Source organism: Phalacrocorax carbo, chromosome 6, assembly GCF_963921805.1.
Source record: "Phalacrocorax carbo chromosome 6, bPhaCar2.1, whole genome shotgun sequence".
Taxonomy (NCBI): Eukaryota; Metazoa; Chordata; class Aves; order Suliformes; family Phalacrocoracidae; genus Phalacrocorax; species Phalacrocorax carbo.
The window spans coordinates 14,266,671-14,290,191 of record NC_087518.1 but is presented as its reverse complement, the minus strand read 5'-3'; the positions used below and the strand labels follow the sequence as shown (position 1 = coordinate 14,290,191).

The window sequence follows — 23,521 nt, the reverse complement described above, 5'->3', positions numbered from 1 at the left end:
ACCCCAGACATGGGTTGCAGGAAGCTGGATGCCTTTTACTGCCCTCCTTCCAGCTGGACAAATCCCGCTGGGCAATTGATTTAGAGGAGAGGTGGCTGTACAGCAGGATTTGTGTGGTGGTGCCCCTGTACTCCCACCCCACAGCACCCTGCATCCCCTGGGGCCCTCCCTGGCACCAGGGCAGGGGCCAGACTGGAGGAAAATGCTGAGACTTGGCACAGGTCAGTGCATGTGGCTGGACTTGTGCCCTTGTCACCCTACTGCCACTGACCTGCTGTGTATTTTAGACCAAGTGGCTTGTGACCCTCCCAGTAGGGTGGCTTTTGTCCCAGAGAGCTCAGCAGCCCCATGGGGTCTGGCAGCATCTGCCAGGGAAGACGTGGGAGGAGGAAAGCCCCACAGCCCGCCTGATCCTGAAACCCTGGGCATGTCACACTTCCCCAGTCAAAGGGCAGGTCTGGGCTCGGGAGTGGCCACAGTCCCCACGCTGCCACCCTCCAGCTGGGAATGTCTCTTCCCCTGGGTGGCAAAGGGATGGAGGGTGTGAAGTGGAGGGGACAGCCAGCATCTGGCCAGGGCCTGTGGGAAAGGACGGGGACACCCGACTGATCTGCCTCCCCTGTCACCTTCAGCCTCCCCAAAACTCCCCCTCCATGTAAAAAGGTTAAAATCAGGGTGGAAAACTGAAGGCTCCCCAAAAGGGAGGTGATCCCCCATGTGCTGGGCACGGACAGCTGGCACTGGGAACGGGGGGGGTCTGTGTGTGGCACCCTGGTGGGGATGAGCCCTGCCTGTGGGCCGTGGCAACATGCTGGGGGGGTTGATGCTTAGCACCAGCTGTGTGCTCCTCACAGGCGCTCTCGGCCATGCTGTGCTGCAGGATGCTGCTCACCTTCCTGGTGGTCCTTGGGATGCCGGTGAGAGCGTGGGAGGGGCCGAACCGTGAGCAGGTCCTGTCAGACCCCCAAGCCGGGGATGGAGGCAAGCAGACAAGGCAGGAAACTACCAATGCTGAGATGCAGCCAGGTCTCCCCAAAATGTGGAGGAGCAACCATGGGTCTGGGGAAGGGTCTCATCCGGACAAACCCAGTCCATCGCTGATAGGAGGGTCAGCAAGAAAAGCATTGCCCTGGCCAGTGCTCCCAGCCACCAAGAGACCTGCTCTGGAGAAAAAGGCACGAAAGGTGTCCCTGTCACTTGATGTCCCCACCCACGTACTGAAAATCCTACTTGACCTGGCCAGAGAGAAGGACCTGCAGGCTAAGGCGGCTGCCAACACCGAGCTGATGGCCCGCCTTGGGCGCAGAAAATGAACCTCCCTGGCCAGGGCTGGAGAGGGCAGTGGCGCTGATGGGGGCATTGGCAGAGGGGAGTGCGGAGTGGCATCAGTGTGACCACGGGGGATCACGGACATGGCACCTCATCCCTGCAGTCCTGATGCCCATGGCACAAGCAGCAGACACAGAAAGATTTGGTTTAATAACTGTCACCTCAGCACCACCAGAGGAGCTACAGCTGGGTTTGCCTTTGCCAGGGCCAGCCCTGGAGCATGGACAGGTCCCAGCCCTGGGCATCACAGGGATTTCTGTGCACTGCTTTTCTCTTCACTCACCCACCACGGGGATGTCTCCAAAGGGGCTGCATCCAGCCAGGCAACTTTTCCTATGTGCTACCTCTCTCTGGGTGGCTGTGGCACACAAAAATCATCCCCAAAGCTTGGCTGAACCTGGAAGCCAGTGGTGGCAAGTGTGCACAATAACAATAAAAGGTAGCATTGAACACAACTTGTCGTGGTTTATACTGGTTTTGCACCCCTATCCACACTCATTTTGTGTTCCCTCTCCCCGGATCTGCAGTGGGGGCATGTCCCAGGCTGGGCACTGAAGTTCATTAAGCCCCAAACAAGGACTGTCACCCCTTGCACCAGCAGCAGCGCCAGACCCCAGCCCAGGGTGGCTGCAGCGGCTCTGGGCCAACAGGGACGTTGCGTTGCATTGCTGGAGCCACCGTCTTCGGCGAGGCTGGGAGATAAGAGTGGTGCAGAGCAGAGTGCAGACGCCCTGTGCAAAGTACAGGGTGGTGCGAGGGAGGCAGAGGCCGGGGGACGCCTGCTGGGGGGGCTGCTGGAGCTGGTGGGGGACACAGCCATGCTCTTCGAGGAGTACCTGCTGCAGGGTGAGTGCAGCCCCTTCGCCCTGGAGCACACATTGGCTTTGGGAATGGGGTGGGAGAAACTGGGGTGACTCCATGCCCTGCTGAAGGAACATATTTCGGTAGCTGGCAAAGGGATGTTCTAGCAGACGGGTGGGTTGTGGGGAGGTGGCAGGGTGGCTTTTATGTCCTTTGCCTTCCCTGCCTGCCCCAGAGCTCAGGAGTTGCTTGGGTGGCACTGGACCCCGGGGACATCCCACCGCAGTAGGTGGGTGCTGCAAGGCTGGGTCCAGGGCTTTGCAGGTGCAGGGTGCAGGATGGGTTGGGGGTGGCAGCAGGGACACGGGGCACAGAAGGAGCTGCCGATGCCAGTGCCAGTGTGTCACTGCAGGGACGTTCCAGGGCAGGCCGTCCAGGTGATAAACACCTGTCCTCAGGAGGGGGTTCTGCCCCCTTGTCCCAGGGGCACCGAGCTCCTGCTACCATAGCCTCCTTCCTATGTCTTGCCCCATCCCCCCCATCTCCCCTCCTTAAGCCCAGTGTGCCCCCCCTGCTCTGGCCCCAGTGTCCCCCGGGCTCCCTGGTGCCTCACTCTGCCCTTTCCCTGACGTACCCAGGGTGTCCCACTGCCCAGTGTCACTCCAGTGCTCCCAGTGCCTCCTCCCAGGCCCGGTGTGTCTCCCCCCCATGCTGTGTCTTCTTCAGTGTGTCCCCTGGTGCCAGTGTCTCCAGGCCCAGTGCCCTCCCCACCCTCACTGTTCCCCAGGTCAGGTTCCCGCCTCGTATCCCGGTGCCAACAGTGCCACTACTGCCCCGACCCCCGTGCCCACCCCAGCCCCAGACCCCCTCCTAGCCCCGCCCCATCCCCTCCGCCAATCAGACCGCACCCTTCCCGGTCGGTCCCCGCCCTCCCCTCCGGTCAGTCACCGCTCCACGCCACACCTCCGCGCCCCGCCCGCGGCTCGGGCCGCCGCCAGGAGCCACGTCGGGGGGCGGGGCCGCGCCTGCGCAGTGTGGCGGGCGGCGACGGCGGTGACAGGCTGGCAGGAAGGGGCCGGGAGCAGGAAGGGGCGGGCGGTGTCACTGGCACCGGGACCGGGACCGCGACTGGGACTGCTACGGGGCGGGAAAGGCTTCGCCGCGGGGCCGTTTGGCAGCACCATGCTGAAGAAGTTCGACAAGAAGGACGAGGAGTCGGGTGAGGGGAGGCGGGGCGAGCTGGTCTGTAAGGGGAGGCCGGGGGCGCTCTGTCGGGAGGCTCCCCCCTCCTGTGGGTAAGGGAGGGGGAGCTGTGAGGGGAGATTCCCCCCTCCTGTGGGTAAGGGAGGGGGAGCTGTGAGGGGAGATCCCCCCCTCCTGTGGGTAAGGGAGGGGGAGCTGTGAGGGGAGATCCCCCCCTCCTGTGGGTAAGGGAGGGGGAGCTGTGAGGGGAGATCCCCCCCTCCTGTGGGTAAGCGGGGGGGGGGAGCTGTGAAGGGAGATCCCCCCTTCCTGTGGGTAAGCGGTGGGGGGGAGCTGTGAGGGGGGACCCCTGGGGAGCTGTGGGGGGAGACTTGGTACTAGTGTTGCAGGGGGGGCTGGCTGGTGTGCACAAGAGTACAGTGAGAAGCGCCGTGGAAGCACTGGAGCAGTCTGCTGTCATCCTTCTCTCACTGATGCAACCAGAGGCTAAACCTGTTGCATTGGCACAGCGTACCGATGTTACCTGCTGCAGGTGTAGAGGCTGAGAGTGAATATTGAGCATATTAGCCCTGTTCACCATGGTCCAACTCTCAAGCCAGGTGCTAAAGCAGGGTAGAATCCAGTTTGTAGTTTTTAGTACTGTTTTTCCAACACGCATGGTCTCGTCTTCCAAGAAGATTGGTGCCAGCTTCAGTGGGTCTGAAAGGCTGAACGCGCCGAAGAAACACGGAGTGATTGCTGGACCTCTCAAAACTTTAGGCCCAAGTAGTAAGGAAGAGGTTGATATTTTATGTGGTGTGTAATTCAGGTGGAATCGAGGCTGGATATGACAGTGTTTACTTTCATGGTTGTGCCTTATGGTATCTTTCTCATCTTTCTACAAAGCTTTCTATGTGGCATGGTATGCATAACATATCAGTACATCCTGAAGCTAATTGATTCAGCGTAAATCTTAGTGATTGTTCTGCATGACTGTGCCTGATTTTTATTTTAATGTGCATTAAATGCTTTGCCCTTGTTTCCCTTGTCCAAAGCATCCAGTGACATCTTGATAAGCAGAGAATTTAGTGAGGCAACTGTTGGAGAGGAACCGCTCTTGGCTTTCATTTTTAAGGCTGTTCTTCATTTGCACCTACCACATGCTTCAAGGTATTGCGTTACCTGTGGCCAAGGCTGGCAGGAGACGCACTTCCTTGTGTTACGATGCTGACTGTTGTTAATTTTGTTCATACTGAGAGTTCACAGAGCTCTCCTTTCTGGCACTGCTGCTCGCCTGCTTCCCAACATTTTTTCTTCACTATTGCCTTTACTTCTCGTCCTGTTGCTTCTGTTTTGAATGAAGATTCTTAAGATTTACTGCATCTGCCCTTCTCCTGTGGATTTGTGTATGTGTCCAAAATGTATATAGCGTGACTGCTTGTTGTTCTTGGTCTTATGTAGAGTGCATTATCCCTGAATTTACAGGCCTTTTATACCCATTCTTTCCATGTAAAGGCTAACAGAAGAGTCTTTTTGTTGACACGTGTGTGTCTGCTTAATTGGCTTCTGTTTCTTTGCTTTTCATGGATGGTTTAGGTAGCCTTGGATGAGCTGCTTCCACTGGCTCTCAGAAATGCACTTTCAGATGTAATTTTGGGCATAGCATTATTCTGAGATCCTTGCTCGGTCAGTGACTCTTTCTCTGCAAATCAGTACAAATTGTTGTTAGTCATCCAATACTAGGAGCTTTCACTCTGCACAGCCTTTGCCTTTCCTCTGTCTGATTCTCTTCTGATGGAAAAATACTTGGACAAAGACCTCATGTGCAATATATTTCAAGATCCTTAGAGCTACAAAAGATGAAGAGGCAGTGCTCTGTTGTTGATGGCTGGTTTAGGGATTGTAGACGTGCTGGGTCATGGGAAATACTGTGCTGCTAGGAAGGTTCTTTGGAGCACGTTTGCATGCTCATGGTAGAGCTGGTTCATAGTCATACTAGAGACGTTTTTGTTCTTCTCTCCCCAACCCCGCATAAGTGTGCTTTGTTTGGCCATCTACTGCATTTGCAAACTTCTCCTGAGCCAGAGGAGGGCAGTTTATGAACTGGGAAGGAGCCAGGGTGCAGAAGTGTTTGAGTTTAGGTTTAAGACTTACTCTTGCAAAGGCTCCTAGTGCCAGCATAGGGTGCTTCAGGCCCAGGTCAGATCGGAGCTGGGCCCAGCAGCTGTGCTTTCAAGCAGATCAGGCTTGCTAAACATTGGAACAGCACTGGAAATGGCTGCATTTTGTCCCAGGGCTGGGCTGAACATAGGTACTAATTAAAACCTGCTTATCAATAACTGGCAGCTTTTGAAAGCTGCAGATCACAAATTCTTAGGAGGCAAGCTAATAGAGACCAGGCAGAATGATAGTGCTTTTCCCTCTGATTATCTCATCCTTAATTGGTGAGGGTTTTAATTATTTAATATAATTTATTCTATTAAGTAGAACAATTAAAGTTACAATGAAAGATACTCTGTGTCCAGACTCTCTAGTCCACTGTCTTGTTCTCTTAATTAGTGATAGAGCCAAAAATACTTTACTGGTGGATTCCTGATTGGTTTATAAGAGAGGGATAAAGGACTCCTGACTCACCAGTCTGGCAAGCGATGTCTCTCTTTGTCTGAGCTTTTGTTTCTAGGCCTGTCTTACTGATGCTCGAACTGTCAGCAATCTCGCAGCCCAGGGGCTGGAAATAGGTTTGTGGGGATAACACTGGAGTGCAGCTACTTTACAGCTAATCAGTCTACCTTGGCTCTTGGCTAGTTACTTCTTTGCGGGGCGGGTGATAAGTTGAAGAATGTCCTGTCTGCTCTGCCTTCCTGAACTGCAATGAAGACATCCAACTAATATAGCCTAAAAGAGGGAGCTCTGGTTGCTTGGTGTTCAAGAGAAAGTTACTCCAAAATGCTCAGCCTGTTTTTAAAGTATGGGTATGGTTAGAACATTGCTTTCCCATAGCACTATCCATGGAAAGACTTTTAATCTCTTTATTTTGCAGGTGGTGGTTCCAACCCTTTCCAGCACCTGGAGAAGAGTGCAGTCTTGCAAGAGGTAAATCCTCAATCGCTCTCCTTCATGTATCACTTTCTAACTAGAGTCTCTCCCTCTCTTGAGTAGGTCACTGGAGAACTTCAGCAAGGAGGTGGGTGTTTGTTACAGTCCCCTGCTAGTTCTGAAAGAAACGGGCAATGCTCCTGTTAGTTCTTATTTTATTGTTGGAGGGAGGAAGGGAGAAGGTTGTAATGGTCTCTCCAACAAATTAAAGTCTGTGAACTATAAAAAGTAATAAAATTAATACAATTATCTGGGAAAGCTCACCCTAAAACAGGAAGGTTGGAAAATTGGCTTTGGACACCCCAAATGTCTTGTAGATGACAAAGTTAATGAGCAGGGTGTAAGTGGCTATTGAATAGTCTATGATTTTGCTCTGAAAAAATGCCTTTCTGCTCAACAGCACATAAAATTCTCAGTCCCCAGACCCTGTGGTTTCAGTGTTATCTCTTTGCTTGCAATGTTGTGAATGGTGTTGGCTCCTGTTAGCCTTGCAGAGCTAGTGTACATCTGTCAGGAGAGTAGTGTTTTAACTAGCACATGATCCAGACTTACGTGGGTGAAAGTGTGATGAGGATTTGGCCTTTAAACCTTAATTGCACTTGAATTTACAATCCCAGGATGAGACCGTAGAACCAGCTGTTTAAAAGGGGACCATGTTTAACAGGAAATGAGGGGAAATCTGATCCAAAGACATTACGAATCAAGCCATACCTCACCCACAACTTGTTGTTTGTATCCGTTGCCAAGACCAGACAGGACAGTGTTTCTGAGAGTGCACTGGTGTCAATGTCCTTGTGTGTGCTTTGTTTCCAGGCACGGGTGTTTAACGAGACTCCCATAAACCCACGAAAATGTGCTCACATCCTCACCAAGATCCTGTATCTCATAAATCAGGTAACGGAGTGTAAATGACACCTATACAGAGACACCTGCAGCAGGCCCAAAGCTGGTTGTGGTAACTGGGACTTCCTTCCTTCTTTCTAAACATCTTCTAGGGGGAGCACCTTGGTGTCATGGAAGCTACCGAATCCTTCTTTGCTATGACCAAGCTGTTTCAGTCCAATGATGTAAGTCTACTTGTTTTCTGCTGTATTTATCTGGTGGGACAAGTTGCCAATATTGTCCTTTTTCAGCCTTGAGATGTGCCTTTTCATACAATCAGCTTTTCCATCCTGCCTGGAGCTACCTGATCTGACTGGGAAGAGTAGGATGAAAGTTTAGAAAGAGAGATCAGCTTTCTAGCCCTTCCCAGACCTTGTAGCAGCCTGACTGAAGCATCGTCTTGAGACGAGAGATTCCTCCCTCTGAATTGCTGTTTAACTCTTGAGATTGTGTTGGGCACAGATCAAGCATATAATCAGCTAGAATACACTATGCTTTGTGCCCAGCATAAAAAGATCCTGCTTCCTGCTGAGAGTCAACAGCAGTATGTCCTGGAGGAGGCCAGGAATTAGTACCTCCCCACAGCAGTAGTACCATCACTAGTTGTTCCCCAAACCTCAAGGCATTAAAATGATGAGAGCAGTGTAGAAGCCCCCAGACTCAGGAATATAAATTGCTTGGTTTCTTGCTTTTGAAGCAACAGGATGCCATCAGCTAATGATTTCAAGCTTTTGTCCTTGTTTGTGTGAATGACAAGTGAAAGACAAAACTGTAGATCCAGCTAAATCTGGTGTCTCTGCAGCTTCATCCTAACATTTAGAAGAGGAAGAGGTGTTTCGTTAATCAATATGGGTTTTGTACATCTTTTACACTCAGCCACTGGGGCTCTCTGAAGGTATCAGGTTCTTTATCTTCACAATAAATTCACAGAAGCAGGGAAAACTCAGATCCTTTCCTATCTGGGATCCTCTCAGTTGATGTCTGTCTTCCCTCTTTCCTTGTCAGCCAACTCTTCGCAGGATGTGTTACCTGACTATCAAAGAGATGTCTTCTATTGCAGAAGATGTAATCATTGTTACTAGCAGGTCAGTCACTTCACTTTTCTTACTGCTATATTCACATGTCCTCCAGTAATGCCTGTCCAACCTCTTGGAGATAACTGTAGTCCCTAAGCAGGGTGAGGATAGGGAATGCCCTTGGTGAGGAAATATTTTCCTTTAAAAGAGGCCATTAAAATACAGACACTGAACTCCTAGTGATGTATGTGAAATGTACTGTGTCCCCATATCCTGTGCCCATGGGTGTTTGGATTTTGGTTACATGGTATGGCAGCACTGCTGTTTTTTCCCCTTTTGCAAAAGGCTGTTTCATTAAATCCTACTTTCCTGTCTGAATGCCTTGAAGCTTTTTGAAGATTTCTGGCATAAATCCCAAGGCTTACAGGTAGGTAGGGGTTTACTGCTCCTCTAGCAGCACAGATGCAACTTCACTGGGGAGCAAAATTCCCTCTGTGAGTTATTCCTGAATTGCTGCTCATCACACTGAAAGGCTGGGGCCATATCAGGAGACAACAGTGTGAGGGTACAGGGTCTGCTGAGGGCCAAGGCCATGCAGCAGACAGAAGCCATTCCCAAGTGCTGTGATGTGATGAACTCCCATCACTTCATAGATGGTCTCGCACTCATCAGGATCCTGGAGAAAGGGCAGGAATGAGTCTTCAGTAAGGAAGGGGAATGGCTTAGGGGCATGTGTGTGCGCTCCAGCCTCCTGTGGTGATCAGGAGTTTGAACAGCCTGCTGATGGGCTTGCCTCCCATGGTGATCAAGAGCTCATACAGCTGCTGATGGGCTTGAAACCCAAGTACTGATCTTTTCCTCCTGCCTTCACACACCCCGATGGGACTTGCCCAAGACCTGCAGTTGCCTGCTTGTCATTCAGCTGTGCTCCTGGCTGCCTACTGCTCTCTGTGCACTGTACACGTGCCTGAGAGCTGCTGGCTCAGGAGTGCAGTATTGAGAGCTTCCTGTTTTCAACCAGCTTAACCAAAGACATGACTGGGAAGGATGACAATTACCGAGGTCCTGCTGTGAGAGCGCTCTGTCAAATCACTGATGTAAGTGCCACTTTTCCCTTGGGGCAGCCCTAGGCCCTTCACCTTTCCCTACTTCACCCCATCCCATCTCTTACTCTGCTTTTTATGCCGTTGCATCTCCCCTTTCACATTCCTGACAGCTTTTCTGTACCAGCTGTTGTTTCCCTCTCCCTGCAGAGTACCATGTTGCAGGCCATCGAGCGATACATGAAGCAGGCGATTGTCGACAAAGTGCCAAGTGTATCCAGCTCTGCTCTGGTGTCTTCCTTGGTAGGTACTCCCTGCAGGTGGGCCTGAGGGACAGTCAGGCTGGGAAGCAGTCATCTGTGTGGATTTGGACATCTTTGGAGTTTCAAGGTTTCATTCTTTTTGAACTGAGGGACTGGTGCTGACTTTGTGGGATAACATCAGCCTCTTGAGGCCATGACCATCATGGCCAAGTCTCTGCATGCTGATCTTCTGCTCTTCTATAAGTTGCTGCAGGCAGCACCATCATGGGGAAAGCTTGCTGCTTTTTAATATGAGCTGTGATTCCCAAAGCTTCGTCTACCCTCCTCTCATGGGTGTGTCTGTGACTTTCTTCCCCAGCACCTGCTCAAGACCAGTTATGATGTGGTAAAACGCTGGGTGAATGAAGCTCAGGAGGCAGCTTCCAGTGACAATATCATGGTGCAGGTAGGAAACTCCCTGCCCACACAGGGAATAGCAAGCAGCAGTGGGGAGTGCAGCAAACTACTAGAGCTCAGTCAGACACTTCTGGGCAACGGAGGGGATAGAAGTGGAAAGAACACACTGTGGGTTTGTGACTGTCTCTTTCCCTGCATAGTATCATGCTCTGGGCTTGCTCTACCATGTGCGGAAGAATGACCGCCTGGCAGTCAACAAGATGCTCAGCAAGTTCACACGTCATGGCCTCAAGTCACCATTTGCCTACTGCATGATGATTCGAGTAGCCAGCAAGCTGCTGGAGGAAGAGGCTGGCAGGTGAGGGGGCTCGTTTGCCATGCTGGAATAAATTCCTCAGGTCCTACTTCCATCTTGTCTTGCAGGCTTACTTGCCATCTCATGAGGGAAATTATTTCTGACTTTGAAGTGCAGCATGCAGCTTCTACCCTCTTACTGTTGGTTAAAAGTCAGCAGAGAAAATACAGGATGGTTTCATGTTGTTATGGGATAGCTTCTGTGAGTGTTGTCTGTGTATGTGCTTGCACATCAAATACTTTCTTGTTTCTCTTGCCAGTTTGGCATGGCTGTTCTTTATTGAGATATTCTACTTCATTTTCTCTGACCTCTGTAATTATTTGGCTGTCATGTATCCACTATGGCTTCCAGGTGGTTAAGACTTTGGTGTGTATGGTAAGCTCTCAGTGTGTGAGGGGTAAGGGAGGCTGTCTTCTCAGAAGGCAGGCTGACTTCTAGCCCAAACGTGCTGGAAGTACTGTATAATGACCACTATAAAATCTGGGGACAGTGGATTTATGGCTGCTTTTAACTTTCCACAGACTATGGGACCTGCCCATTTCTGCTGCTGGATTCTTCGTTTCTGTTAGCACCTTTGTCTTCATTCATTCTCGTGCTTTTTTGTCTCTTAGCCGTGATAGCCCCCTGTTTGATTTCATTGAGAGCTGCCTAAGAAACAAACACGAGATGGTGGTCTATGAAGCTGCATCTGCCATTGTTAACCTGCCCAACTGCACTGCCAAAGAGCTGGCTCCGGCTGTCTCAGGTAAATGTGATGCTTCTGGCAATGGTGAGGGGATTATGGGCCTGCAGTGGTGACACCTGCTGATTACCCCAAGAAACAAGAACCATGTGTAATTTCAGGCTTGTAATGCTGCTGTACTCTTTGTTGCTTTATGCTGCTGCTGAGGGCCTGTGGTGTGTGTGAATAGCTTTGCTCCTGTAAAGGTATTTGCCTGGTGTGTTCAAGTGTGGGTTACTGGAAGGGTCTTTTTTTTTTTTTTTTTCTGTGAAACAGGGCTGAATTCTAACTGGTAAATCTCCCTGCTTTAAAGTGAGTGTAACAGTGCAAGAAGCCAAGGTGTTGGGGTCCTGCCTTCCCAGCTCAGTCCAGTCCAGAGATTCTTCTGAGCTGGGACTGTTGGCAGGTAGGGAGGCACAGGAAGGGTGCCCTTCATGGGCCAGCCCTGGGAGAGGAACAGGATTTGCACAAAAATGGAGAACAGAAGTTCAAATTGACTTAATGGGAAAGATGACAGGTGATGAAATTGGCTTTCAAGAGGAGCAAAGGATAGCAGCACCATGGAAGAAGAGGGAGGAGGGTAGGAGCTAGTTGTCAGAAGGGATGTGTGGCAAAGGGGACAAAACAGGGAGGGAGGGAGGAAGCTGGTAAATTCGCAGTTGCTTCTTAAGCATGCTTCTAGTTATTTTGTGCTGGCAGCTGTCTCTTCACTGAAGCTCTTGCTTTAGGTATGAAATGCTTCACAACAATAGAGTGCCTAAACATCTGCCTTTGTTGGTTTTCCTGTCTTGCAGTTTTGCAGCTGTTCTGCAGCTCCCCAAAAGCAGCACTGAGATATGCAGCTGTCCGTACACTTAACAAGGTAGGAGCTGGCCTCTTGGGAGCTGTAATAGTTTCTCATGTGCAGGGAGGTGCAGACTTCAGAAGAGAAAGGAGGACAGATTATGCGATGATTTTGTGTGAATAACCTCTACCCTGGACTGCAGCCTTATGTTTCATTGCTTTCTGGGTGAAATAAAGCCTCAAAGAACACTTTACAGAAAGGAGAGGAAAAGAAAAGCAATCACTCTCACAGGTCCCTGTAAGAATATTGCTGGTCTTGCATGTTACTGCTTTCCCTCTGAGCTTCCCATGGTGAAGGAACAACTTGTAAAATGGGGATCAAACCTTGATGTTGCTTCATGCCTGTTCCATGGCAATCTCTTCTCCAGCTTTTCTCTTGATCTTGTAAACTCTCAAAAAGAAAAAGACAGAATGGCAGTGTCTGGTAGCTGCTGTGCTTCCACCCACAAAGCTGTTCTGCACAGCTAGGCTCATTGGATTTTTGTTGGGAGTTCATAGCTTTCTTTTCTTGACATATAGAGGAGAATTATAAAGTTAAAAATGGTAAAAAAGTGTTTATTACTACTGCTTCCCTTCCAGCAAGAGGTGCAATTCTGCAGGAAGAAAGAGCTTGTTACTTTAATCTCGATTAGTTGTTTTTCTGAGATGACCCTCATTTATTTTTACAGTAAGGAGTGGGAGCCAATAGAGACTTGGTGGGTCTTGCCAGCTGGGCCTTTTGCATCTACTGAGTGATTTCCACTCTACCTTCTCTGCTCTAGGTGGCCATGAAGCACCCATCTGCTGTGACTGCCTGTAATCTAGACCTGGAGAACCTTGTGACAGACTCAAACCGCAGCATAGCCACCCTGGCCATCACCACGCTGCTGAAAACTGGCAGTGAGAGCAGCATTGACCGGCTCATGAAGCAGATCTCCTCTTTCATGTCAGAAATCTCAGATGAGTTTAAAGTAAGGAAATGGGAGGAGAAGGGACACACAGGTTCCTGAAGAAACCCCTTGGTCTTTGTCCATGTTTGTGTGTGCACTCTGAAACCCACATGGAGCTGCTTCTAGGAGCTGGGCTGCAGAGTATTTGCAGGGAAGAGAAAGAATCTGAGGCTTTCAGCCTAAGCCATGCCTCGGTCATACAGCACCCAGCTCCAAAGTCGTGTGCTCTTTTCTGGGGAGGTGCTGTTTGAGAATTAAATCTCTTTTTCTTCTTTCTGGTGGGTGTGGGCTTTTCCTAGGGCTGGCCAGTGCATAAAGATCAATCCCCTCCAATTCTTAGGATTATACCTCTTGGAACTGTATTTGTTGGATAAGTAAAGGCAAAACTGCAGTTTCCAGGCTAGGGACCAGCACAGAAATGACACAATCCAACTATTTTTTCCTGCCTGGTGAGACAAAATCTTTTTTTACTTCCCCCCTTTTCCTCCAGGTTGTAGTGGTGCAGGCCATCAATGCACTCTGTCAGAAGTACCCTCGCAAACATGCCGTCCTCATGAACTTTCTCTTCACTATGCTTCGGGAAGAGGTAAGCTTGCAGGACAACTACTTTGTGTTCCTTGTTTGTGTGCATGAACTGCAGGACTGCACAGTGACCCCTGTGAGAGCCAAGCTTTTACTGATAATGCTGTGCAGTAAGAACTTCTCTCTGAAAGGCTTGCAGTCTATCTGGCAGAAATGGCCAGCTGCGTACAATAGTTACACACACACTGCCAGGCATGTTTTTAATGTGGTTTTCATTCTTTGATTTTTCTGGGGGTTTACTAACTCTTAAAGCAAACTCTGACAACAGCAGGTCTGTTGGCAATCATGTGTGTTTCCCATTTGAACCAGCTTTCTTTTGTACTTTGACAGCAAATTCAAAGAAGTTTTGTCTTGTACACAAAGATTCAATGACAACCTATTTATTGATGACATGGAACCACTTTTGTTCTGTTCTCTGTGCTGTGGCAGTGAAGGGATCACGAGTACCTTATAACCATTCTCTGCATTCAGTCAGAAATAAATTGCAGAAAGACAGCTTTACAGAGGTTTGCTGAGGCTGTTTCTAAATGAGCTAACATGCCTGCAACACAGCTGGCACCACTGCTTGCTCTCACATCACTTTCTGCCAATTACAGCCTCTCATTTGGGAACAAACCAGAGCTTCTAATTTTGCTCATGTGAAAAATGGACCGTTCTCCTTTCCCAGGTTTTCAGTGGGTGGATGGTATCATTTTTAATGTGGTTTTGTAGTTCAAACCATTCTGTTTTAAAGCTTTTTTTAAAAATCAAAAATAGCTCTAGAAAGATCCCCCAAATGCCCAGCACTGTGCATGTAATTGGCAGAGGATAGTGCACAGTTTAGTTCCCTGGTGTGTACTGAGGACACTAGTAAATAACGTCTGAAGGTAACTCAGCATTAATGGCATGGCAGGTTATGGGGTGTGCCTGGGGAGGTATTGATTGCCTGTCTTCCCACATTAATGGGGGTATTTGCTGGGTCCTGCTGTGGCAGATATGATCCTTAATATATTTCTCTTGTGATTCATCCTCAGATTTCTGGTGCTAAAGGGGAGAGGGTTGGGGTTTTTTTCCTCCCATGTGGCTGTTTTTATGCACTAATTCTAGCAGCAGAGGATTTTGAAGGAGATATAAACCCCTCAGGTGGATGGATTGTTTTATCTTCTTTAGGACTTTTTTTTTCTTCACTGCAACCATTCAGAATATTAGCTGGCCCTCTGGGCATAAAGAGGGTCAAAAGTCGGGGCAGCATTATTGTCCTTCTCCTTTCAAACACAGATTAAAAGCACTGACTGTGAGTGACCTTTTCAAATGAAATTCTTTCCTATCTGGATAGTTCAGAGCCTCTAAAATAATTTGAGATTTCCAGCTGAGCAGTTCCCCCTTGCTCCTTAGGGTGGCTTTGAATACAAGCGAGCCATTGTGGACTGCATCATCAGCATCATTGAGGAGAACTCGGAGAGCAAAGAGACAGGCCTGTCTCACCTCTGTGAATTCATCGAGGACTGCGAGTTTACTGTGCTGGCCACTCGTATCCTCCACCTCTTGGGGCAGGAAGGGCCCAAAACCAACAACCCCTCCAAATACATTCGCTTCATCTACAACAGGGTGGTCCTGGAGCATGAAGAAGTCCGGGCAGGTAAGAGGCAGACCTGGAAAGCTGTCTATCCTATGACAGATCTTCAAGGCAGTATACTGCTAGAACGTCTCTGCTTTTGAGGATTGTGATTTGCTCTAGTCCTGAGCAGATCTTTTTACACAGCAAAGATCCTGCAGTAGTATTGATGGAAGAGGTGGCTTGCAGATCAGAAATGGGGAGGGAGATGCAGTGACTCTGAAACGAGGCAGAGGAGGTTTGCAGGCACTTTGCTGTAATGCATCTGCCTCTTTCTAGTCACAGTAATGCTTTATACTAGTGCTAGCATCTCTGACGTGGCATTTGAACAAGGCCAGGAAACAGAGGAAACTTCAGGTGAATTCTTTGATTTCTAATTCTGTTTTCAATACTTGTGCTACAGGTGCTGTAAGTGCCCTGGCCAAGTTTGGAGCTCAGAATGAGGAGATGTTACCCAGTATCTTGGTGTTACTGAAAAGGTGAGTTGCACCTTGGAGTTTCTCAACATCCTGGGTGAAAACTTCTAGTTTTTTGGAGAGCTTGTTAGCATCCCCATGCATGTCTAGTCTCTTCTAGCTGTGGGTTTGAGAAGGTGCAGTGGGTACCTGGGATCCTGTGATGGGATCACCACTGCATTCGGCACTGCAAAGTGGACAGAAGCCAAGTGTGGTGGATGATTGCTTTTCTAATACAGTTACTAGTAGATTACTGGTTGTCTCCTATGGCATGTTTTTTCTGGCCCTGTAAGGTGGCTTAGTCACCTGGATTCATTCATGTGTACTGTGCTGCCTTGCACTGGAAATTTTTCCACTTTCTTCTCAGGTGTGTGATGGATGATGACAACGAAGTGAGAGACAGAGCCACCTTCTACCTGAATGTCCTGGAGCAGAAGCAGAAAGCCCTCAATGCTGGCTACATCCTGAATGGTAATGCAGGAAGTCCTCAAAACAAGTCTGCACCTCTTTCCTGATTTAAGAAGTGACAAAGAGATGGCATTATCTCTGGTTTCAGTGACCTGTCCCTTCTGTCCCCAGGTTTGACAGTGTCCATCCCTGGCCTGGAGAGGGCTCTGCATCAGTACACCCTGGAGCCCTCTGAGAAACCCTTTGACTTGAAATCTGTTCCTTTGGCAACAGCTCCTATCATTGAGCAAAGAGCAGGTGAGGAACAGTCCCCCGAATGCTGCTCCAGACTGCAAGTAATTCCCTAGCAGCACCAGCCCTCGGACAATAGGCTGCATTGGGCCTGCTGGGAATTGCTGAGCTCCATCCTATTTGAATTTTGTGGGATTACATCTCTGTAAAGACTAAGGCCAGCAAATCTGGTTGCTCCCACATTAGTGTTTCAGTTTAGTTCAGCTGCTAATAATAGTAATAGTTGGTAATCTTCACTGGAGCTGCTGCAGTTCCAAAGGTGTTTAGGAAGCTAAATATGGGTGTCTAGTCCATAGCAAAATGAGAAGTAAGCTCCCTTCCTTTCCTTAGGCAAATCCAGACAGTGATCTGTTTTTCTGATTTAGTTACTTCTTACTCCTCACCTTCAAATCTTTTCAGTTTTGTTTTTGTTTTCTTTTTCTCTTGCAGAAAATGCCCCTGTTGCTGTAGTCAAACAGCCAGAGAAGGTGGCAGCAACACGGCAAGAAATATTCCAAGGTAAACTGATACAAAGCCTCTCCTATGCCTGTGTGTGAGATATTTAGCCACCTCTTGCTGAGCCTGTCTAGACCCTCTGGCTTTGTCCCATCTCCTTGCAGGGAGTGACATGGGCTCCCAACTGCAGGCAAACTGTTTGCTCCTGGGAGGTGGAGGTGCCTGTAGTCCTTTCTATCTTGCAGTAGATGGTGGGCAAAAGATGACTCTGCCTTTAAAAGTCCCTCGTGAATGTTTATGAGTGTTTAATGGATAGTTCCTTGCTGCAGCAGCTTCTGGCAGCTTAAGTGAGAGCGTTGAAACTGCTAAGACCTTCCTGTGGGTTGGGAAAAGCAACGGTTTCTTTGTTCTCTGTTTCAGAGCAACTGGGGGCGATCCCAGAGTTTCGGGGACTGGGCCCGCTCTTCAAGTCTTCGCCAGAGCCTGTTGCCTTGACAGAGCTGGAGACAGAGTATGTGGTTCGTTGCACCAAGCACACGTTTGTCAGCCACATGGTGTTCCAGGTGGGTAGCTGTGGCATGTGGTGCTGAAAGAGGATTGAAAAAATAAGCTCCTGACTGGTTAAAAGCTCTACTGAGAAGAAATAGCTAAGGCATATTTGTGTTCAAAGCATGTCACTGCAGTGAGGAGTCCTTAGTTTCTCATCCATGGCAGCAAAGCCACAGAAAAAATTAATTAGGAAGCATGTGTGTCTGTGGCTGAACAATGCTTACACGTACAGTCCAAATACATCAAACAAGCACTAGATGGGGCTGTTCTCACCAAGCAGTTGGCATGGGGAGGTGTGGTCATTCCTGAGGGTCCCCAAGCACATAGTTCAGGCATAAAAGAGCAAAGCTTACTATATCTAAGAGGCTGAAAAGGGTACCCAAGAAAGGGTTGTGGTGGGGGAGAGCCATTCATCGCCTATATTTTGTTTTAGCCTGTGTGGTACAGGTGCTTTTTTCTGTATGTCTCAGCCTTGGCTGTACCACCCTGCTGCTACATGTGAGATGTTAGGATTAATGTGCCAGCATCTTTGCCTGGGCCTTGGGGAGCTAAAGGCACAGTGAGTCCTACACTAGCTTGATAGCAGCAGTGTTTTGTCCTTAGCCAGCTCCTTAAAAGCTCAGAACTGCGTACACAGTCCTCATAGGGGTTGATCTTTGTTTCTGTTGTCCATCCACCAGATGCAATTGTATGAGTTTAAGTGACTTGTCATTGCAGCTGGAACAAAGTCTAATCAGCAAGTTTAGACTTGCTGAAACATGCTCAAACTATCCCTAGTTTGAGCTGTGCAGCGGGTCATCTTCCCATCTGCTGTGTCCCTGTAGCACTGGGTGAGAAGACATAGGCAAGACAATAGTCGCATTTCCATACAGCAAAGTGTTAACCTGGGAATTACCATCCAGGGAGAAAGGACAAAGTACACTTAGAGGAAAATGTTCCATGCTAACTGGTGAACTGAAACAGGCAGAAGCTGACACATCCCTGCCCTCATTGAATTTGTGCTCCTGCCTGGGTGGCAGGCAGCAGGCTGTTTCATTTTAAGTGTTGTTTCCTTTTAAAAGGAAAAAAAAAAAAGTTTGCTGGAGCAGTGGAGTCCCCTGCAGGGTTTTAGCTTCTCCCCTAAAGCATTTAAATTAGTAGGTTTTAGTCACAGTTGCTCTGTGACTAAACTGGAATGCATGAGCCCTGTGACTAGCCAGCTGATAGCAAGGTGCGCTGTTGAAACACAAACAGCTAGGGGTTCATGAATTGATACCATGCTCCCACTCTGCCTAAAGTGAGTCTGCTATTAGATCTAGAGTGAGCTGCTTCAAGCTGTTGCTGCTTCCCCTTCCCCGTTTAGTTTGACTGCACGAACACCCTGAATGATCAGATCCTGGAGAATGTCACAGTGCAGATGGAGCCAACAGAGGGATATGAGGTCATTGGCTATGTACCTGCCAAAACCCTGGTGTACAACCAGCCAGGTACCTGCTACACGCTGGTGGCACTGTCTGAAGAGGATCCAACAGCAGGTAAACAGTTTGTCCTCTGTTTTCTTGACATCCCCCGAAGTCCCCCAAATTAAGTGTACCGTATTGCTCGCCCCCACACATTCTACCTTGCATCCTAGCCAGATATTTATAGCCTGTGTGTGGGTGTAGCCCTGAGTGATGCTGAGCATGACTTCTCTTTGCTGTTTGTGGGCTGTCAGGCCTCCCTTCTTCCCTCCTGGTTCCCTTGTGCTGTAGCATTGTTGAGTCAGGCCATGAGAGCTGGCAGATAAGCATTCAGCTCTCTGCCGAGTTGTCTCCCATGCACCCTGGCCTGTCCCTTTAGCCTGTCTATTCTTTGTGTTTAGTATGTGGGGAAGCTGGTACTTGTAAAGTGCTGTGAGTGCCCAGATGCTCTGAGTAGCAAAGGGATATTTCAGACAAACTGCTGGAATTTCAGGGAGGTCTACTTGAACTGAACATCCTCTCATTTGTCACTGTCCAGAACATGAACCAGGCCTTGCCTGTGCTTTGGTCTCCCTGGTTTTTGTTCTGGGACTGCTCACCTATGTGTGTTGCTGCCATTCACCCAGCAGTGCCTATCTTCTTGGGGATAAGTTCCCCATCGCCTCCTCTCCCAGCCCAGCGGTATTAATCAGCTGCTGTGTTGCAGTGCAAGGTGGTTTCATTTCAGAGGCACATGAACCAATCTCTAGATCAGGAGGTTGCCTCTTCACAGGGCACTGGCGGGACATGTTTAGTTAGTATTCCCAACACAACCTGGGGTTCATAAGTAATAGCACTTGATCTGAGGATTATGGTGTTGTACAACCATCATGAGCCTGTCTTTATCGCTGTTTGCTAGCCTTAATATTATAAATAAATACCTTGTCCTTGAGAGAGAGAAACTGTTGGAGAGCCCTCTCTAGGTCATGAGCTAAGCCTGTGCTGCTGACAGTGAGGGGGAGAACCCAGCTGCCGCAGGTTTCCCAGCCCCGCTCTGCTGCAGAGCATTGCAGATCTGGTGTAACGTGAGCTTCGCCTTTGCCTCCCCCACCTCCAGTGGCCTGTACCTTCAGCTGCATGATGAAGTTCACTGTCAAGGACTGTGATCCGAACACGGGTGAGACAGACGACGAGGGTTATGAGGATGAGTATGTGGTAAGGAGCTGGGCGTGTACCTGATCATGGAAACTACAGTCATTTTGAGAGCTTTTGTGATCTGTATTCGGATACCTGCAAGCAACTATGTGACCACTGACACTGATGTGAGCAGCATCATGTGAAGAGCGGGTTCTTGCTGTCTCTGTGGTGTCTGTCCCGAGGTGCAAATGTGGGTTTGGGGAGCTTGCTTTGTCTCTGAGTATCCTACTGTTGCTCTCCAGGCAGACAACTGACTGTGCAGGATACTTATGTTGTGGGAGGCCATGGCATGTCCTCTATGCTTGGCTGGCTGTGCCCTATGGGCTCCAGCAGTTGCACAATCAGGTTTGTGGAGAAAGAGGGTCATGGGTCATCTTTTCTTCTCCATGAGTTGCTCTCCATGATGGCACAGTTAACTGCCTAGTGGCTTGCCTGATACAGGCAGATTGCCATCCTTATTCTTGCTTTGGGGAAGGTGGGCCTTTTCCCTCCCCTGAACCAAGACTGATGAAAGCACTGATGCTGCATAAACACCTCTCTTCCAGGCTGTGCTGTTTCCAGGACAGTTTTTGTGCCACAAAGGAAGAAGCTGAACTTAATGCCTGGTCAGAAACAGGGACTGCTTCAGGGTGTGGTGATTACCCTCCAGAAAGGAAGGGATGTTGTGCCACAACCTCAGCTTGCCCTGTTAGCTCCAGAAGCTGTTTTGTCTGTGTTGCCTGTCTCTGCTGTGAATCTGATTAGAGGCACTGCTCTGCAGTGAGTCACTGAGGACACAACATCCTCCCAGAAGGAGCGAGGAGGGGTTTTACCAAAGGAACGCGCAAGGTTAACCCCTCTCTCTGCTTCCCACTAGTTGCCAGGGCATTTGAATGATATTTAAATAAACTCTTCCACATGTTTTCAGCCAGAATCAGGAGGAGATGCTTTCCTGCAGCGGTAGGGTAGCTGAAATTAATGCAGGCTGGTATCTAGCCAGCTCTGGTGCTGAGTGCTCTTCGATACATGCTCTGGAGGGATGAGCCCACTGCTGCATTACACAGATGTAGTCACAGCAGTAGTTTGGCTAACCCAGCACACACTGTTACGTGATTGCAAATGCCTGGCAGTGTCTCACTGTACTTTACCAGCCTACAAAACAACAGTCCAGAAAGGCAAAATAGAAGCTTATGTGCATTCCAGGGAAACAAATGCTGCATCTATGTGAGCACAAGTGGCTGTTTCTTAGTCTTTGTCCTCTGTTTTGGATGTTTGTCCAGTGCTTTGATCTCTGTCAGGCCAAGGGCTGTGCTCAGAACGGGAACCTGCTGTGTAAACCCTGGAAATGGCATGGCCAGTGGCTTTCCCAGGCCAAGTAGTTGCTCAGCCAAGTGGTGTTTGCTCGAGCAAACTAGAAGGGGCAGGGCTTGCTGTGATGTATTCATGGCCTGACGTGAAAGCTGTCTCCTGCACTGACCTGATCTCAGGGAATCCAGGCTAAAGCTCACTCTGGAGAGAGCAGAGTTATGAACAACCATCTTTCATTTGAACCTCCTCTACCACCAGCTTGAAGACTTGGAGGTAACAGTGGCTGATCACATCCAGCGAGTTCTGAAGCCAAACTTTGGAGCGGCCTGGGATGAAGTAGGTGATGAGTATGAAAAGGAAGAGACCTTTACTTTATCTGCTTTTAAAACCCTTGAAGGTAAGGGGGTGCCTGAACCCAGCAGAGCCCTTAACATTTCTCTCTCTCCAACAGCCAAAGTCCAGAGGTGCAGTCTGGGTCACTTTAGATCTCACAGAAAGGCTAATGGGGCAAAACCCTTCATAAATAGTTTCACTGTAGCTGTTAAATGTGGAGCTACAGTTAGTGTGATAACAAGTTAGTTCAGGTTTCAAAATAACCAAACGAGTATTCTGGGCCCTGTGGATTGTGGGAGGCAAGAGAACATCTTGCTTTGCTCTCACACTTTACCCTAACAAGCAGACCATAGGTCAGCTGCAAGTTCCCACCTCCCTTCTGTGAAAGCAGGGGATGCTCTGACCTTAGGACTCCAGACCAGTAAAAAAAGGTCAATAAAGCGGAAGACATGAAGTTGGTGGGTAGGTCTGTGGTGTGAGCCCTCTTCTCTTTCATCATGTATGAAAGACTCCTTTTTTTGTTCCTGAGAAGCCTGTGAAAAGGCAGTCCTTTTGATGGCTCAGAAGGGTGTCCATGTTCTATAGCCGTCTCAGTGCTTCCTTACACCGTGCCTTGGGCTTGAAATATGTTCCCTGAGGCCTTTTCAGTTGCCTCCTGAAGACCTGTGAGGTGTCTTCTTCTCTCTGCATCCGTCCCCCGGGAGGCAAGCTGGCTGACAGGGTTGCACAGTAAGCATGCAGCCAGCTGCACTTATTTCCGTTGGCTGACTCATTCACCCTCCTGCTTCTGTTGCACCTTTGCTGCATCAGATAACAGAACGGCTATGTGGCGGAGGGGTTTTTGTGTGTTGCCTTTGCCTCCCTGGCAGCCTCTAAAATGACAATACTACCAATGCTATGTGTCCCTCTGAACAAGGAACATGAACCCTAATGTGCAGGGAGGGCTTGAGTCATGTTTAGATGCTGTTTGTGTGCCCTTGTCAAGACACCTGTGATATGGAGCCTGTTTTATTTTTTTCTTAACAGAGGCAGTTAGTAATATCGTGAAGTTCCTGGGGATGCAGCCCTGTGAGCGATCGGATAAAGTGCCAGATAACAAGAACTCTCACACTCTGTACCTGGCAGGTGAGCTGTGGGGTGAGGTCTCCACTCGAGTAGCAGCTTTCTGGGGGGTTGCACAGAGCTGCCTGTTGAAAATCAGGGCAGGAGTTTCCGATGGAGCCTGCTGCACTCTGGCTAGGATTTGGAGTCTTGTCCCTGACATGGTTTCTGTCTCTGCAAGTGAGGAGCAGCTGATGTTGGGATCAGGGAGGGTGCTGTGATGGGAGGGATGTTGGGATCAGCCCTAGGCTCAACTGGGTGGAATCTGCTGTCTTTGATCTGTGGCATCCTGGTTTGGAGTGAGCCTGGGGGGGAAAGTACAGCACCCTTGCCCAGCAAAATGGATGTGTCCTGGAGCTCTTAGACGAGTGACTGCTCATCACTGAAGGAGTACCTGGATCTCTTCTCAGCTGGAGTTTATCTTACACTTTGCTTTCATGAGTTTTACAGTAGCAAAAGTCTCAGATACGTTATAATGTGTTAGAAATGTGCTGGTCGAGGGTCTCTCCTGGCCCAGTGCTGGGGCTTTGCCAGACCGCACATGGGAAAGCTGCCCTTGCCACACAGCAGTGTTCATTTCTAAGGCTGGGAGGGGGGGGCAGCCTGCAACAGGCTGACTCCTTCCTCACACTCTCCCTTCCAGGTGTGTTCCGGGGTGGCCACGACCTCCTGGTACGGTCTCGTCTTGTTCTGACTGACACTGTGACGATGCAGGTCACCGCTCGCAGTGGAGAGGAGCTCCCAGTGGATGTGGTCATGGCCTCTGTCGGATAAACTGCCTCTTCCAGGACTGTCCTGACCCCCAGTCCCCGTGGGCAATGCTTCTTTCTCTGGCAGCAGAATAGGGATCACGTTCACTACAGCAGCTTTTGTGTTCTCTGCAGTACAGCTGTATTTGGGGCTCTGTCTATAAAATAACCATGTTTTTAAGGTCCGATTTGACGAAGCGCTTTGTCCCTGCATCGGAGGGACTCGTAGCAGGTCGCCAGCTTCTGTCACGCTGGCAGCATGCTGA

The 23,521-nt window shown here is 49.3% G+C and overlaps 1 protein-coding gene across 2 annotated transcripts; it reads left to right on the top strand.

Annotated features, from left to right (window-relative positions):
- The first annotated feature begins 2,033 nt into the window (after window positions 1-2,033).
- Window positions 2,034-23,443, top strand: COPG1 (COPI coat complex subunit gamma 1). Of its 2 annotated transcripts, none has more exons than XM_064453783.1 (24): window positions 2,034-2,175; window positions 6,353-6,405; window positions 7,222-7,302; window positions 7,404-7,475; window positions 8,296-8,375; window positions 9,328-9,403; window positions 9,560-9,652; window positions 9,971-10,057; window positions 10,209-10,366; window positions 10,975-11,108; window positions 11,879-11,946; window positions 12,689-12,877; window positions 13,347-13,442; window positions 14,813-15,056; window positions 15,436-15,511; window positions 15,855-15,958; window positions 16,067-16,192; window positions 16,616-16,684; window positions 17,042-17,184; window positions 18,513-18,684; window positions 19,706-19,803; window positions 21,331-21,469; window positions 22,432-22,530; window positions 23,150-23,443. In XM_064453783.1, the coding sequence occupies exons 1-24, from the start codon at window positions 2,148-2,150 to the stop codon at window positions 23,278-23,280; spliced, it is 2,616 nt and encodes an 871-aa protein (XP_064309853.1). In that variant the 5' UTR covers window positions 2,034-2,147; the 3' UTR covers window positions 23,281-23,443. The 2 variants fall into 2 exon arrangements, with proteins under 2 accessions (XP_064309853.1, XP_064309852.1); XM_064453782.1 differs by lacking the exon at window positions 2,034-2,175 and adding an exon at window positions 3,195-3,349.
- Window positions 23,444-23,521: the final 78 nt, after the last annotated feature.